General features: G+C 34.9%; 1 protein-coding gene across 1 annotated transcript in view; it reads left to right on the top strand.

Moving 5' to 3' along the window:
- Gyc88E (Guanylyl cyclase at 88E) overlaps nucleotides 1–595 on the top strand; it is a 282,867-nt gene extending 282,272 nt beyond the window's left edge. Inside the window, exon 10 of the mRNA XM_067780394.1 lies at nucleotides 415–595. Coding sequence (XP_067636495.1) covers nucleotides 415–595 — 181 coding nt within the window. The remainder of the gene's footprint in view (nucleotides 1–414) is intronic.
- The last annotated feature ends 14,753 nt before the right edge of the window (nucleotides 596–15,348 follow it).

Raw genomic sequence — 15,348 nt, 5'->3', positions numbered from 1 at the left:
GGAAATCATATTTGACGCTTAGATAGGTATCGTAAATGTGGAAACATACTGTGCATATCGAGAATGGTCTGCCAATGGATTCAAACAAGTTCATATAAAAGTATAAAATAGATTTGGATCAACTAGGACTTGTTAGCTCTAGATAAATGTGACGGACGCTGCCAAACGTGAATTTTTAAGTTAACGAAAGTACTTACGTTTTTGAAACCGAGAGAACAAGTAGCTAGTTACATATCGGTTCAAAGATCGTCTGGAGCCCATTCTATTTAAAAGGCTTGTTCAATTTCCAAGGATGAATAGCCTTCGTCTCTTGATTTCCTTTACTTTTATGTGATTTTCTGCTTATTTAATATCAATAAACTTACTTTGAATTAAAAATTTATTAAAAACCTATTCTTCTGTAATTTTTTGTAGACACAACCACAGTTGTTCGTCTTTTCACTATGCAACTTGCCATCATGGTCATGAGCCAAAAATACCGAATAGCCATAGTTTCGGCCATGCACGAGCGTCAGCACATCAATGCTGCACAGGCTATAGTCACCCTAATGGGAGGCATCATCGCGTACATTCCAATGCATGTCAGTTACTGTAAGGCAATTGGATGTACGTTTTTGTATGTAATACGTAGCAGAAATTCCGAAAGAATTGTGGTCATAATTGTACCATCCATATTGATGACTGATGCAGGAAGCGTACGTACGTTTTGTACTATGAGATTTTTAGAGATGTTTAAATATTTGCCGGTACACAAAAGTACCAACCGTATCAAAAGGGTTAAAGTTCTATGCAGCGAAGTATGTTGCCACTCTAACTGTAGTTGTTTGTTGAAGTGAGAAAACAATACTTTTGTAAATTAAAAGTAAGTTTATTATAGCCTTGTGATGCTTCATAGTCAATCATAAGTAATATGTATAAAGGGTTTTTAAAGGTAGCACGTGTAAGAGATTTCCGTACCAGTGTTGGGCAGGCTCTCCCAGGTAGGCGATTTTGCGTTTACGACGATGAGACTAGTATTCACGTCTGCAACTACAACACAGTGATACACAAATAAAAACTTTCTGCCTAAGCTGCCCAGCTCTGATTTACACTCATGTATTCGTGTATAAAAATTAAAAAAAAAAAAACATTTTAACTTGGCTTTTGGAATTGAAATTTTCGCGAATTATGATATACCACATGGTATAAAAATGAAGGTAGTTCAACTTTCGCGAATTATGATATACCACATGGTATAAAAATGAAGGTAGTTCAACTTACATATGATTGACGCATTTTGTGATTTTTGATATATCATAATATTTGTTGTTTTGCTAGAAGCGTTGCCATACCGTTACTGCTTTCTTTCAAGATGAAAACGCAATGGTCATCTCAGCCAATAACATTGTATTTTAGTGGCTTTTTTTTACATCTATATACGTTTACGTGATGTATATTGGAACCAGGGACGGAAAATAATTAATATTTTTTTTTTTTTGGAGTCGAAAAAGTCCGGGTCAAAAAATTGTCCTAGGTGAAAATGTTTGAGTTCTCACTTATCCCTATAGCAATATCATGTGGAATCATGCATCCTTTTTATTTTTCGAACTTTTTCCATAAAAGTCCACATATAAAAGTAAAATCTATATTTTTAAAAGTCCGGAAATAAAATTTAAATCCGGACTTTTATTTGTTAAGGCCAAAATAAAAGTCCGGCTTGATAACATAGAAACGGCTCATCCGAATTTAATTTTTTTTTTTATTTCGGATAAGCCGTTTCTTTGTTATCAAGCCGGACTTTTATTCTGGCCTTAAAAAATAAAAGTCCGGAAATAAAAGTTAAATCCTGACTTATTTTTTAAGGCCCAAAAATAAAAGTCCGGGTTTAACTTTTATTTCCGGACTTTTATTTTTAAATGTCCGAGTTTAACGATTTTCCGTCATCGCCTGTCAAATTTGGTTTCGAGACAAACCGGTTTCGGCGTTATGCCATCATCAGTGTCGATTTTCGTTCTTCAGATTGACAAGGGATGACGGAAAATCGTTCCAATAGGCACCATTTATTCACCCTGTTGGAAAATCAACAAAACAAAATAAGTCATATGCGTTTACGCTTAAACTTTATATGGACTGCTACGCGTTAAACTTTATCTACTCTTCCGAAATTGTTGCGCAGAGAATTAATACTCCTAAATTTCAATACGCATTATATTCAGATCCAACTGAAATATGTGTGTATGTTTCACCTCTATATATTACCTCTACAAATGGTGTGTGTCCACTATTTACAGCAACCGATTCAGCTATAGGTTATACACTATGGCCACCAGAGGCGTGTGTCGCCGCTTTTCGGTAGAATATGTTATGTAGCTAGTTGCCGCTAGATGGGTCTCCTAAGCATTATCTAAGTGAGGAAAAGCGTTTTTTTTACCCGCAAACGTAGACGTATATACGTGTAAAAAAACGCGGCTATTATTTATGGATTTTTTTATTAATGTTAGTTTTTTAATAAGCTGATGCGGTCTGATGTGCGCTAGTGCAAGAAAAAAAGATACACTTTTTCTCCACTTAACTCCCTACGTTTCGCCAATCTCCTTGGCATCCTCAGGGGCAGGATCTTTACTTTATAAGACACAAACAAAGATAATACATAAGAGACAATATCATAAAAAACATGTATAAGTGTCACTTACATTGAAAAGTTGGAAAAAATATATAATATAAAAACATTAAACAATAACAACAAATTTTTTAAATTTGAGTCACATAACATAATTTATCTGTACCATCAAAGTCAGGTACATTTGTCAGACTGATTTGTTATCATAAACATAACAAATATTCTGCCGCGATTTCGTCGCTATCTTCCTTTTTGGTCATTGTTTTTTCTCTATTTTTCAAAATATGTAGGCTCTCCAGTGTATATCTTGTTCTCTCTCTTTTCTCTGTGTCTAAAATTCTTACGCGTTGTATATCAGCTGTATGCGCATGTGTCAGTATATGTTGCGCAAGAGCTGTATCGCTTTTGTTTCTTCTTATGTCCGATTCGTGTTCTTGTAATCGCACTCCTAGTGGTGTTTTTGTCGTTCCATAGTAAACTGTAATTTGTTATGATACTGGTTGAAAGTGTTCAGAATAACCTCAACGTCGCTTTGTTTTACAAAAACAAAAATGTCGTCTACATATTTTACTATAAACTTTATATTTATGTTGTGAAGTTCCTTTAATTGTAAAATGGTGGCATCGAGTAAATCGTCCATGATTACGTCCGCTATTGTCGGAGATAGGGGGTTGCCCATGGGCATGCCAAAGCTTTGCGTATAAGTTTTGTTATCGTACATGAAATAGTTATTGTCCTTCAGACAGAAGTTCAGTATTTCCAGAAACTTATTTCTCGGTATGTTTGTTTGGATCTGATGAAACTTACTCATTATGATTTTGATAGCAAGATATGTGGGTATGTTAGTGAATAATGACACCACATCGAAGGATATCAATAAGTCGTCTTCGCATATTTCAACCTTCTCCAACCTATCTTTGAGTCTAAAAGAGTTTTTTATATTGTACTCGTCCGAAATTAAGTCGTTCAGCAATTTTCCAACAAATTTGGATAAACCATAGCAGGGAACATTCACCGAGGATGCTATTGGACGTAGAGGTAGATCCGGCTTATGAGTTTTCGGTAAGCCGTACAGTCGTGGCGCATTAGATGCTGTGCATGTAAGTTGCTGTTTGTCTTTACAGTTAATTAGTTTGCTTTTGTAGAGTTCGTCGACGATGTTGTTGTTCTGTTTCTGTAGTTTGTTAGTTGGGTCACTTCGGGCTACTCTATAAGTGCTTTTGTCTCCAAGCAACTTATTCATTTTCTCCCTGTAAACAGCTTTGTACATGACCACTGTTTTGTTTCCTTTGTCGGAATCCGTTATGATAATATCATTTTTGTATTGTTTTAAAAAGTTTTTTGTTTTATTGAACGTTGCGACTATAAATTTGTCTACTGGGCTGTGCTTTATGTTACGTCTGTATTGAGACGCAAGGAGATTGGCGAAAAGTAGGGAGTTAAGTGGAGAAAAAGTGTATCTTTTTTTCTTGCACTAGCGCACATCAGACCGCATCAGCTTATTAAAAAACTAACATCAATAAAAAAATCCATAAAGTGGTCAGCAAATAAATATCATAATATATTATTTATGGAGTTCGTTAGTAATTTTTAGCTTTTTCTTCTTTTTAAAGCAATTGTCACCAATAACCGATGCCAATTGATATGGTTAAGTAAAAATATGTTTATGACTATGGCGTTATGTCTACGTGAACTTCGCTCGGCCCTTATTCATAGTCCAAATTAGGTATGTACATTAGACTGGGTCGATTTATTAACCAATATCGCGCCATCCATTTTTCGATAGGATTTGGGCTCAGGAAAAAAGTTCCACTACGCATACCCAAAAAAATAATTTTAGAGCTTGCGAAATTTCATTTTTTCGACTATTTTTCCACTTTGATTTTTAAGTTTTTTTTCATGACCTACTAAAAAAATTTTCATTTGATTGTAAAATTTTCATGTATGAAAATTTTTTTAGTAGGTCATGAGAAAAACCTTAAAAATCAAAGTCGAAAAAAAGTGAAAAAAATTAAATTTCGTAAGCTCGAAAGTTATTTTTTTGGGTATGCGTAGTGAAGTTTTTTTCTTGGGCCCAAATCCTATCGAAAAGTCGGTGCAGCGATATCGGTTACCTTTCGTCCATACAAATCGACCCACCCTAATGTACATACAGTCAGCTAGAGCTTTTTGAGATTATTTCCTACGGGCTATCTGTCGAAAAAGCTGCAACTAACTTTAAGTACTTACTAAATTTCCATTATGAATATGCTCCAATTATTAATCGATATGTAGATGATAATTATTTTTTGCGAACTTTGTTTTTATAAAGTTATGGAATTACAATTGATAAAAACCAAGTACATAAACAAAAACGTCCTATTAAAAATTAACGGCCTAGTGTAAATACCGCTATTATTGAAAGATTAAAAAGCTGTTTTTTAGAATATTAAAAAACACCTAATAATACTTTGTAAGATGGATAAAATTTTGTTGAGAGTGTAAATTGCAATATAATAGCTCCTTTCAAAATTGTTTAAAGACATGGTCGGATAGGCCCTCATCTGATATCTCCGTCTCTGGAAAAAGCACGACTCGAGCTGACCACTAACAGTGCAGCACATCTTTAAGCTTATAAAGTGATCAAATATCATCTGAGCTATTGTATGGTCATTCTCCCCGACGAAGTGCTTTAAACCTTAAACATTTTATAACCCTGGCACTTCTTACTCCGAAATCGGAATGCAAGTATTGTCTATCGGCTCCTTCACATCATGTGAGGTCCTCGTGTACCGGCCATTTCAACATAACCTAACCTTCACATCATCCCCCTATGGAGAATGTGTGCCGATAAACGCTTTAAGGGACTGCTACATGTCTATTTCCCTTCATATATCAATGAACTATTTCCGCCCTTATATTCGGCTTTTCTTTATCTTGATATTTCGCTAGAGCATAAAAGCTTTTCCATGAGAATCTCTTTCTCGACCTAGATTCGAGTTTTCGTAATCTTGATATTTCGCTAGAGCGTAGAAGCTTTTCCTTGAGAATCTCTTTAGTCTATATTCGTCGGAGCACCCCTCGCTCCCCACCACTCAAAACATTGTTTGACGACTTAGTCATTAGAATTTCACAAAGAACGGCTTGAGCTACCCATAAAAACATACAAACAAATTATCGAATTCCCAATTTAAAAAAAGTGACCAACTGTCTATGATCTTGCTATGCTTTCCTCGGAACGCCTATCATATTAAGAGGAAAAACTTCGACAAGCACTATTCAAAACCATCATCCCAGTAAGGGATGATAAGTATAAAAAATATGTTCAAGATCTGTTCCTCAGATAAAAGTGTATCATCACTAATATATTTTGCTTTGGAACTATAGGTCGACATTGTTGTTGGTGCTAAAACTGGTTCTCAGGTAAATACGGAACAAAAATTCTCGAATATTGGAAAAATAGCAATTCTCAATTTGATTTTCGCAAGCGTTAATTTCAACTTGTTTACTAATCAAACGCATCTCCGATTAAGATTGAACGAAAATGTTTACGTTATTATTTCGAAACTATGGCTTTCAAGATGCATATATGTGTGTTGAATATAATAAAATACCTGATAAGGTTCACTTTGAAGTGAAGTTTTCAAAAAATCTGTTGCAACTTAAGGAAACCTTCCACTCCGGCCAGGTTGGTTTGTAGCTATTCATTATCTATGGTGGAACATAAATAATAAAATTATTAAAAAATTTAATGACGATACATAACAGGCTTAAAATTATATTAAGAAAATTACTAAGGATAAAAAAAAGTTATACCTCTCTAAAGGACAATACGAGAATGAAAAATTAAAAAATTAGTAGCGAGATTGTAATTTGAAAAAAGAGTGAATTGAAAAAAGAGTGAATGGAATGACGCGATCAAATGTAGGGTTAGGGGTTTGTTTCGTTAAGGAAATGTTTGTTTTTGCATTTTTAATGAAGTCGAAGGCTGAGTGGAATATCACCCTATCTCCGCTGAAAGTTCAAAAAGGCCTTATCGGAGAATTTTTTTTTTTTTCAAAAAAACATATTGAAGAATTTGTTTCAAAAACGCCCTATCTCAGAATTTGGTTTAAGAATGCCTTTTTTTAATTTTTTCAAAAACGCCCCAGCTAATAATAATAATAATAATAAACCCAACGGCTTAATACCCTCCAAAGCCCGCCCAACCGAGACGAGGGGCGCATCCGCATGACGTACGGATATTGTTTTTGCCGAGTTGTTGATAGGCGGAGGTTTGTTAAGCGTCGAGATCTAAAACTGCTCAGCTACAGAATAAAAATCATCAGATAGGATAGGACAGTTTTCCTTATAGTAAAAAGTGAATCCGTTATATCAAATGAATACGAATGAGAGTTAAAATCATGACACAAACACCGAAAAGGTTCATTTAATTCGAAATTATGTAGTTCTGCACTGCCTCAAAAGAAGAGGTTTGTAATATCTTACTTACTTACATTGAAGTTTACTTCGTTCAAAAGAAAGGGGATAAAAATTAGTCCATTCAGTAGTTTAGCCATAAATAATACGCCTAGCATTTCTCTAGGACTAGCGAGAATTGGAAGATTGATAAGATTTAACCGACTAGTATAAGGTGGAAGATTATACGCAGAGTCCCAATAAAAATTCCTTAAAGAAAAAAGTAAAAATTGCTTCTGTATTGACTCAAGCCTATCTGCATGAACTTGATATCGCTGATTCCAGATTATTGCTCCGTATTCTAGTATCGGTCTAACTAATGTGGAAAAAAGGGATTTGGTTACATAAGGGGCAATTCTTTAGACCATCTCTTCACGAATGATAGAACACCTCAAGCCTATCTGCATGAACTTGATATCGCTGATTCCAGATTATTGCTCAGTATCGGTCTAACTAATGTGGAAAAAAGGGATTTGGTTACATAAGGGGCAATTCTTTAGACCATCTCTTCACGAATCTAGCCTTATTGGCAGTAATCATAATATGAAGGTTGAAACTAAGTTTAGCATCCATCGTGACTCCCCAGTCAACAAAATAGTTTACTGATAGAAGACAAAAATTATCAATTACGTAAGAGGTTGCTGGCAAAGATCTCCGAGAGAGGCACATGAATTTACATTTATAGATGTTCAGCAGCATTGAATTCGCGTTGCACCAAGCAACTAAGCAGTTTAAATCCGCTTGAAGCAAGGGACGTTCTTCAATAGACGCATAGGTCCTAAAAAGTTTTATATCATCAGCATACATTAAAATTTTGGCATATTTTATGGTGGTACAGATATCATTAATAAATAGCAAGAACAGAATTGGACCGAGATGACTGCCCTGTGGGACGCCAGAGGGAACATTAATGTCATCTGAAAGAGTATTTTTAAAAATTACTTGTTGCGTTCTACCGCAGAAATACGAAGATATCCACTGGGTGAGACCAAGTTGGAAGCCAAGTCGATCCAGCTTGTGGATAAGCAATGAATGGGAAACTTTGCCAAATGCTTTACTGAAATCAGTGTAAATAACATATGTGTGAAGATTTTCTCTAAATCCATTAGAAACATGGGTTGTGAATTCAAGTAGGTTGGTAATGGTAGATTTGCCTTTACAGAATCCATGTTGAGAGTCTGCAGTCAATGTAGAAATGGAAAATGTTAGCTGATTGGTAACAATGCCTTCAAATACCTTTGGGATGGCAGACAATTTTGCAATTACTCGATAATTTCTACACATGGCCTACTGCCGTTTTTGTGTAAGGGTATTAAAAAAGATTCCTTCCAAGCAGCAGGAAAAACTCTATGTTTTGGGGACATGTTGAATAAAGCAGTTAGGGGCTGATAAATGTGTTCAGCGCATTTTTTGAGAAAACATGTGGGAATTGGGTCAGGGGCGTATTTATAAGATTCCTTCAAAGACGTTAAATATGTAAAAACCTCTTCTGAAGATATTACTGGAATATTAATTGTGTTAAGTGAGTTAGGTTGATACGGGTATTCGCTAGACAAATGTATTGACATTTAAGCTGTGATAGGAAGTTTTTGAAGCAAATTGTTAAGTGTGTTTTTGAAAAATATTCTCGTAAAGACGTTTTTAACAAGTTCTGAAATAGGGCGTTATGCAAACATTTTCTGAGATAAGGCGTTTTTGGAATGGCTGTCGAGATAGGGTGATGATACTCCACTCAGCAGTCGAAGGCAATTGTCTGTGCTATAAAATTTCATCTGAGCCGACAAATATATCTTATTACGGATTAATATATTTAAACAAGAATAAATTCTCTTGAGAACGTAGTTGAAATTAATAAATTGTAATTAGATGAATTTAAATTGATGGTAGCTAAGAAAAAAATAGGACAAATTTTAAATACTTATAAAATTATTTACTATGTATGTACATGTATATATATTACGCATAAATTAATGAAAAACTATTTATGTGGAAATCAAAATTCTAAACATTGATGGTCATCAAAATGTATGAAAATACCTTCAAAAATGTAAGGGACAGAAAGCATATACTGGTTATTGTAATAAACGTAAATATGTACAAAATGTCTCCACAAAATATTTTAATCTAAAAATGAGACGAAGAACTTAAAAAACAAATATTTCGACCTTAACAATATTTACACAAATTATATATTTTGTTGTAAAATAAATATAAAACGAGGAACAAAGTAGCTAACGGTAATACAAATTTTAAATAAATCTAGATGAATTGAAAAAAAATGTTGACAAATAAAATAAGTTTATATGAATATGGGCGCTTTCAACGAACACAACCGTTGATCAATCGTGGAGTGAATACTTTCTGAAGGCACCGTTGAGTATTTTTGATCCACCCAAGGGTTGGCATTTTAAGTCAAATTACTGTGCATAAACTTGTTTCTAGAGCTGGATTCGATTCGATTTTTTGAAAAATCGATTTTTTCAATTCGATTCTCAAAAAAACTCGATTTAATCGATTGAATCGAATCAAAAAAAGTTGATTGCTGCTTACCCGGTTTTCACCGTTCAACAGTTTCTGACGCTAGCTCGCAAATCAAGCGGTACCACTAGTTCTCCACTTGGTCTTGCCATCGGAATGGGATTATTAGTGTATTTTATACTGAAATATCATTAATTTTGTGCTTTTTAAAATTATTTTATAGCAGTAGTGGAGAAACAAACTTCAGGTACCAAGGAGCATGAACAATTTTTGTTTAGGATATTTAATTTTGTACGCAGAAATTTCTTGAAAAATTCTGCTTTCTCTGCAATGCTAGCTTAGAAATCAAACAGAGATAAACTCTTGTCATAAATGCTCTATAAATCTCACATCGTACCGCTTCTAATGTAAGGAGCGGAATCATGAACCTTGTCGAAAGACAATGGTATAGCCCAGTGTACGAGAGAAAAGTCCTGGCGACGATTTATGGTCTTCGCCTTGATGCCAAACGCTACGTCATGTTGTGGGAATGCACGAAGACGCTCTGGCACAGATAGTACACCTATCGGTACCCGTATTTGGAAACAGACGAAGGGGGAGACCTCCAGTAAGAATGCCAAATCTCCCACTCAGTGTCAGTTATGTTGCAACAGGGATGCTGGCGTTTTATGCAATTCCAAAACCGTCTATGTGGTTGGGCGCTAATCGAAGTCACCAACACAATGGCGCATAGTCATGGTGTATGGTTCTAAATAAGGTCGAAAGTATTTTATTTTGACTATGAATATGAATCAGTGAAGTTAAATTTTATAAAAAATTACAATAAATATATTTTCTGCCCATTTGGATTAATCAATATTAAATTGTACATATTATAATTGTAGGATTATAAAAACTTCGAACGCTAAAAATATCGAACGATTCTAGCAAAAAATCGATTCTTCATTCTTCGGAGAAAGATTGATTAAATCGATTGGAAATCGAATCGAAATCCAGCTCTACTTGTTTCTCTACATTCGCTCAAGGGGAATCCATACCAGGTGGTGGCAAAGCGAATTCAACCAATTCGCCGTGCAGAAGAATGTCAAGTCAAAAGAAAATTTCAATTGATTTCGATTAACTGACATATTGAAGTACAAGCCGTTGTATGGAAAATAATCAAGAAGAAGCAATCAGCTGTTGGGATAACAACACCTGGTACTGAATTCGCCTCAACATTCGCTCAACGTGTTTATTCAGCTGTCTGACAGTTCTTTCACATTTTAAAGTATTGGTTATGAATACAATTTTTCCTCCTAAGTAATATTAAAGTGAAGTGTGAAAAAAATGTAAGCTTAATTAGTTCATTTGGCAGTTGGCTCAACTCGTTCATAGAACAAATTTTCTACAACTCTACTGATGGAAACATGTTTGCAACGTATCAATAAAACTTGTATACGCTGAAAGCACCCAATTATACAATTTATTGTTATATATACCGTTACAATTGAATCCGAAACTTTATGTTATCCACCTGTTGACCCTTGTCAATGTTTTGTTTTGGAGACAAATCGTTTACAGCATTGTGCCATCTTCAGTGTGAGTTTCTCACAGAACTATACTACGACGCGATGTATAATAATGTTGCAAGAAAAAATAGTTTTAAGTTATTTATTTATTTTTATGCTGAAAATGAACCAAAAATTGATTGTTGTGCTTTGTTATATTTATTATAAGTACTTACAGATGTACCTACATTTAGTTATAATATATATGTATGCTTGTGTATGTTTAGGCGGGTAAGAGTACGTAAGTGAATTAAAAATGTGAAAATAAAAATATTTGAAAAATATTAAAAAAATTTTAACAAAAGTGGAGTTAATTTACCTTAATTATTTACTTAATTGGCGCTAACCATTTTAACGGTTTTATCCAGCCAGTCGCTTGTTCCTTGGGCTAACCAAGTTACCTGCTTTGCTTATTCAATGACTTTTTTATACTCAGCGTGCTTTGCACACAGAGTATATTAACTTTGATTGGATAACGGTTGGTTGTACAGGTATAAAGGAATCTAGATAGATATAGGCTTCCATATATCAAAATCATCAGTATCGAAAAAAAATTTGATTGAGCCATGCACGTCCGTCCGTCTGTCCGTTAACACGATAACTTGAGTAAATATTGAAATATCTTCACCAAATTTGGTACACGAGCTTATATGTACCCAGAATAGATTGGTATTGAAAATGAGCGAAATTGGGCGATAACCACGCCCACTTTTTATATATATAACATTTTGGAAAACACAAAAAGCCTGATTATTTAGTAAATAATACACCTAAAATGTTGAAATTTGATATGTGGACTGACATTGACTCTTGATAAATATTGAAAAAAAATTTAAAATGGGCGTGGCACCGCCCACTTGTGATAAAATCAATTTTACAAATATTATTATTCATAACTCAAAAATCGTTAAACCTATCGTAACAAAATTCGGCAGAGGTTGCCTTTACTGTAAGGAATGCTTTGAAGAAAAATTTACGAAATCGGTTAAGGACCACGCCCACTTTTATATAAAAGATTGTTAAAAGGGTCGTGGACGAATAAAATAAGCTATATCTTTGCAAAAATAGCTTTATATCAATGGTATTTCATCTCCCAAGTGGATTTATAACAAAAAATAGGAAAAACTTCAAATTTTAAAAAATGGGCGGGGCACCGCCCCTTATATGACTAAGCAACTTTCTATGTTTCGTGAGACAAAACAAGGGAAAATCAGCATGTAGGAAAATGAACCTAGGGTAACCCTGGAATGTGTTTGTATGACATGGGTATCAAAGGTATTAATGAGTATTTTAAAAGGGAGTGGGCCTTAGTTCTATAGGTGGACGCCATTTCGGGATATCGCCATAAAGGTGGACCAGGGGTGACTCTAGAATGTGTCTGTACGATATGGGAATCAAATGAGAGGTGTTAATGAGTATTTTAAAAGGGAGTGGGCTTTAGTTCTATAGGTCGGCGCCTTTTCGAGATATCGCCATAAAGGTGGACCAGGGGTGACTTTAGAATGTGTTTGTACGATATGGATATTAAATGAAAGGTGTTAATGAGTATATTAAAAGGGAGTGGGCCTTAGTTCTATAGGTGGAAGCCATTTCGGGATATCGCCATAAAGGTGGACCGGGGGTGACTCTAGAATGTGTTTGTACGAAATGGGTATCAAATGAAAGGTGTTGATGAGTATTTTAAAAGGGAGTGGGCCTTAGTTCTATAAGTATACGCCTTTTCGAGATATCGCCATAAAGGTGGACCAGGGGTGACTCCAGAATTTCTTTGTACGATATGGGTATCACAAAAAAGGTGTTAATGAGTATTTTAAAAGGGAGTAGGCCTTAGTTCTATAGGTGGACGCCATTTCTGGATACCGCCATAAAGGTGGACCAGGGGTGACTCTAGAATGTGTTTGTACGATATGGGTATCACATGAAAGGTGTTAATGATTATTTAAAAGGGAGTGGACCTTAGTTCTATAGGTGGACGCCTTTTCGAGATATCGCCATAAAGGTGGACCAGGGCTGACCTTAGAATGTGTTTGTACGATATGGATATCAAATGAAAGGTGTTAATGAGTATTTTAAAAGGGAGTGGGCCTTAGTTCTTTAGATGGCCGCCTTTTCGAGATATCACCTTAAAGGTGGACCAGGGGTGACTCTATAATGTGTTTGTACGATATGGGTATCAAATTAAAGGTAATAATAAGGGTTTTGAAAGGGAGTGGCACTTATATACATATGTGAAGGCGTTTTCGAGATATCGACCAAACAGTGGACCAGGGTGACCCAGAACATCATCTGTCGGGTACCGCTATTTTATTTATATATGTAATACCACGAACAGTATTCCTGCCAAGATTCCAAGGGCTTTTGCTTTCGCCCTGTAGAACTTTTTCATTTTCTTCTACTTAATATGGTAAGTGTCACACCCAATTTACAAAGTTTTTGCTAAAGTTATATTTTGCGTTAATAAACCAATCCAATTGCCATGTTTCATCCCTTTTTTCGTATTTGGTATAGAATTATGACATTTTTTTAATTTTTCGTAATTTTCGATATCGAAAGTGTGCGTGGTCATAGTCGGATTTCGGCCATTTTTTATACCAAGATAAAATGAGTTCAGATAAGTACGTGAACTAAGTTTAGTAAAGATATATCGATTTTTGCTCAAGTTATCATGTTAATGGCCGAGAGGAAGAACAGACGGTCGACTGTGTATAAAAACTGAGCGTGGCTTAAACCGATTTCGCCCATTTTCACAGAAAACAGTTATCGTCATAGAATCTATGCCCCACAAAATTTCATAAGGATTGGTAAATTTTTGTTCGACTTATGGCATTAAAAGTATTCTAGACAAATAAAATAAAAAAGGGCGCAGCCACGCCCATTTTGAAATTGTCTTTTATTTTTGTATTTTGTTTCACCATATCATTACTGGAGTTGAATGTTGGCATAATTTACTTATATACTGTAAAGATATTAAACTTTTTGTTAAAATTTTACTAATTTTCTATTCTGCGTCATAAGGTCAATGCACCTACCAAGTTTCATCGCTTTATCCGTCTTTGGTAACGAATTATCGCACTTTTTCGAAATTTTCGATACCGAAAAAGTGGGCGTGGTTATTGTCCGATTTCGTTCATTTTAAATAGCGATCAGAGATGAGTGCCCAGGAACATACATACCAAATTTCATCAAGATACCTCAAAATTTAAATTAGATGTCAAATCCCCCATCAAAATATGCCTGCTTACCAAATTTCATCAAGATATCTCAAAAATTGAGGGACTAGTTTGCGTTCAAACAAACGGACAGACGGACAGACGGACATGGCTAAATCAACTCAGCTCGTCCACTGATCATTTTGGTATACTTATTGGTGGGTCTAACAGAAACATGTGCATACATAATGATTTGGACTTTGAAAATGAAAAAAATCGATTTCGACCAAAACAAGTCCCAAAACCCAAAAAAAAAAATTTTTTTTAAATGTTAATGCCAACGTTTTTATCGCATAATTTTAAGTGGGATAGGAACTATAAGACAAATTCGTTTTCATCGACAACACTTTTGCACGTTTCTGAAGAAACCCTTAAAAAAATGGCGAAAAAATAAATTTTTTCCACCAAAACACTCCTCAAATCCCAAAAATTATTATTTTTTTTTTTTCAAAAAACTGTTATCCCCATAGTTTTTAGCGGACAATTTTGAGTCGGACAGGGTATACATAAAAATTTTAAAATCAAATGAAAACTTTTTAAGTAGGTCATGAGAAAAACCTTAAAAATCAAAGAAAAAAAAGTCAAAAAACTTAAATTTTGCAGGCTCGAAAATTATTTTTTTGGGTATGCTTAGTGGAACTTTTTTTCCTGAGCCCAAAACCAATCCAAAAATAGATGGCGCGATATGGGTTAACTTTCGTCCATGCAAATCAACCCAGCTTATTGCGCATAGTTATAATCTTTATTGATCATCCATTATTATTATTATCAGGCCTCGGCACTGTAACCTTCATTTAAATCTATTGTGCTAAACCTTTCATCTGAGTACTTCTTCGATCTTTTCACGCCACCTAGAAGGCGTGAGTCTCTGACTTGCCAGAGCGACGCATTCGCAGATGAACCGGAATCTCAGCTCACAAAAATGACATACTTAGGTGATAGACTACAGGTGATAGACTACAGTGTCGCTTATAGTACCCAATGAGAGTTCGTAGATCGTTTCTGCTTAGATTAATTAGTCTGATACTCTCATTGCTGGGAGTATAATCAATAAGGCCCGTATTTGCTCTGCGCAGTC

This window comes from Eurosta solidaginis, chromosome 1, assembly GCF_040869045.1.
Source record: "Eurosta solidaginis isolate ZX-2024a chromosome 1, ASM4086904v1, whole genome shotgun sequence".
NCBI classification, from domain to species: domain Eukaryota; kingdom Metazoa; phylum Arthropoda; class Insecta; order Diptera; family Tephritidae; genus Eurosta; species Eurosta solidaginis.
This window is presented reverse-complemented; position numbering and strand designations above follow the sequence as displayed.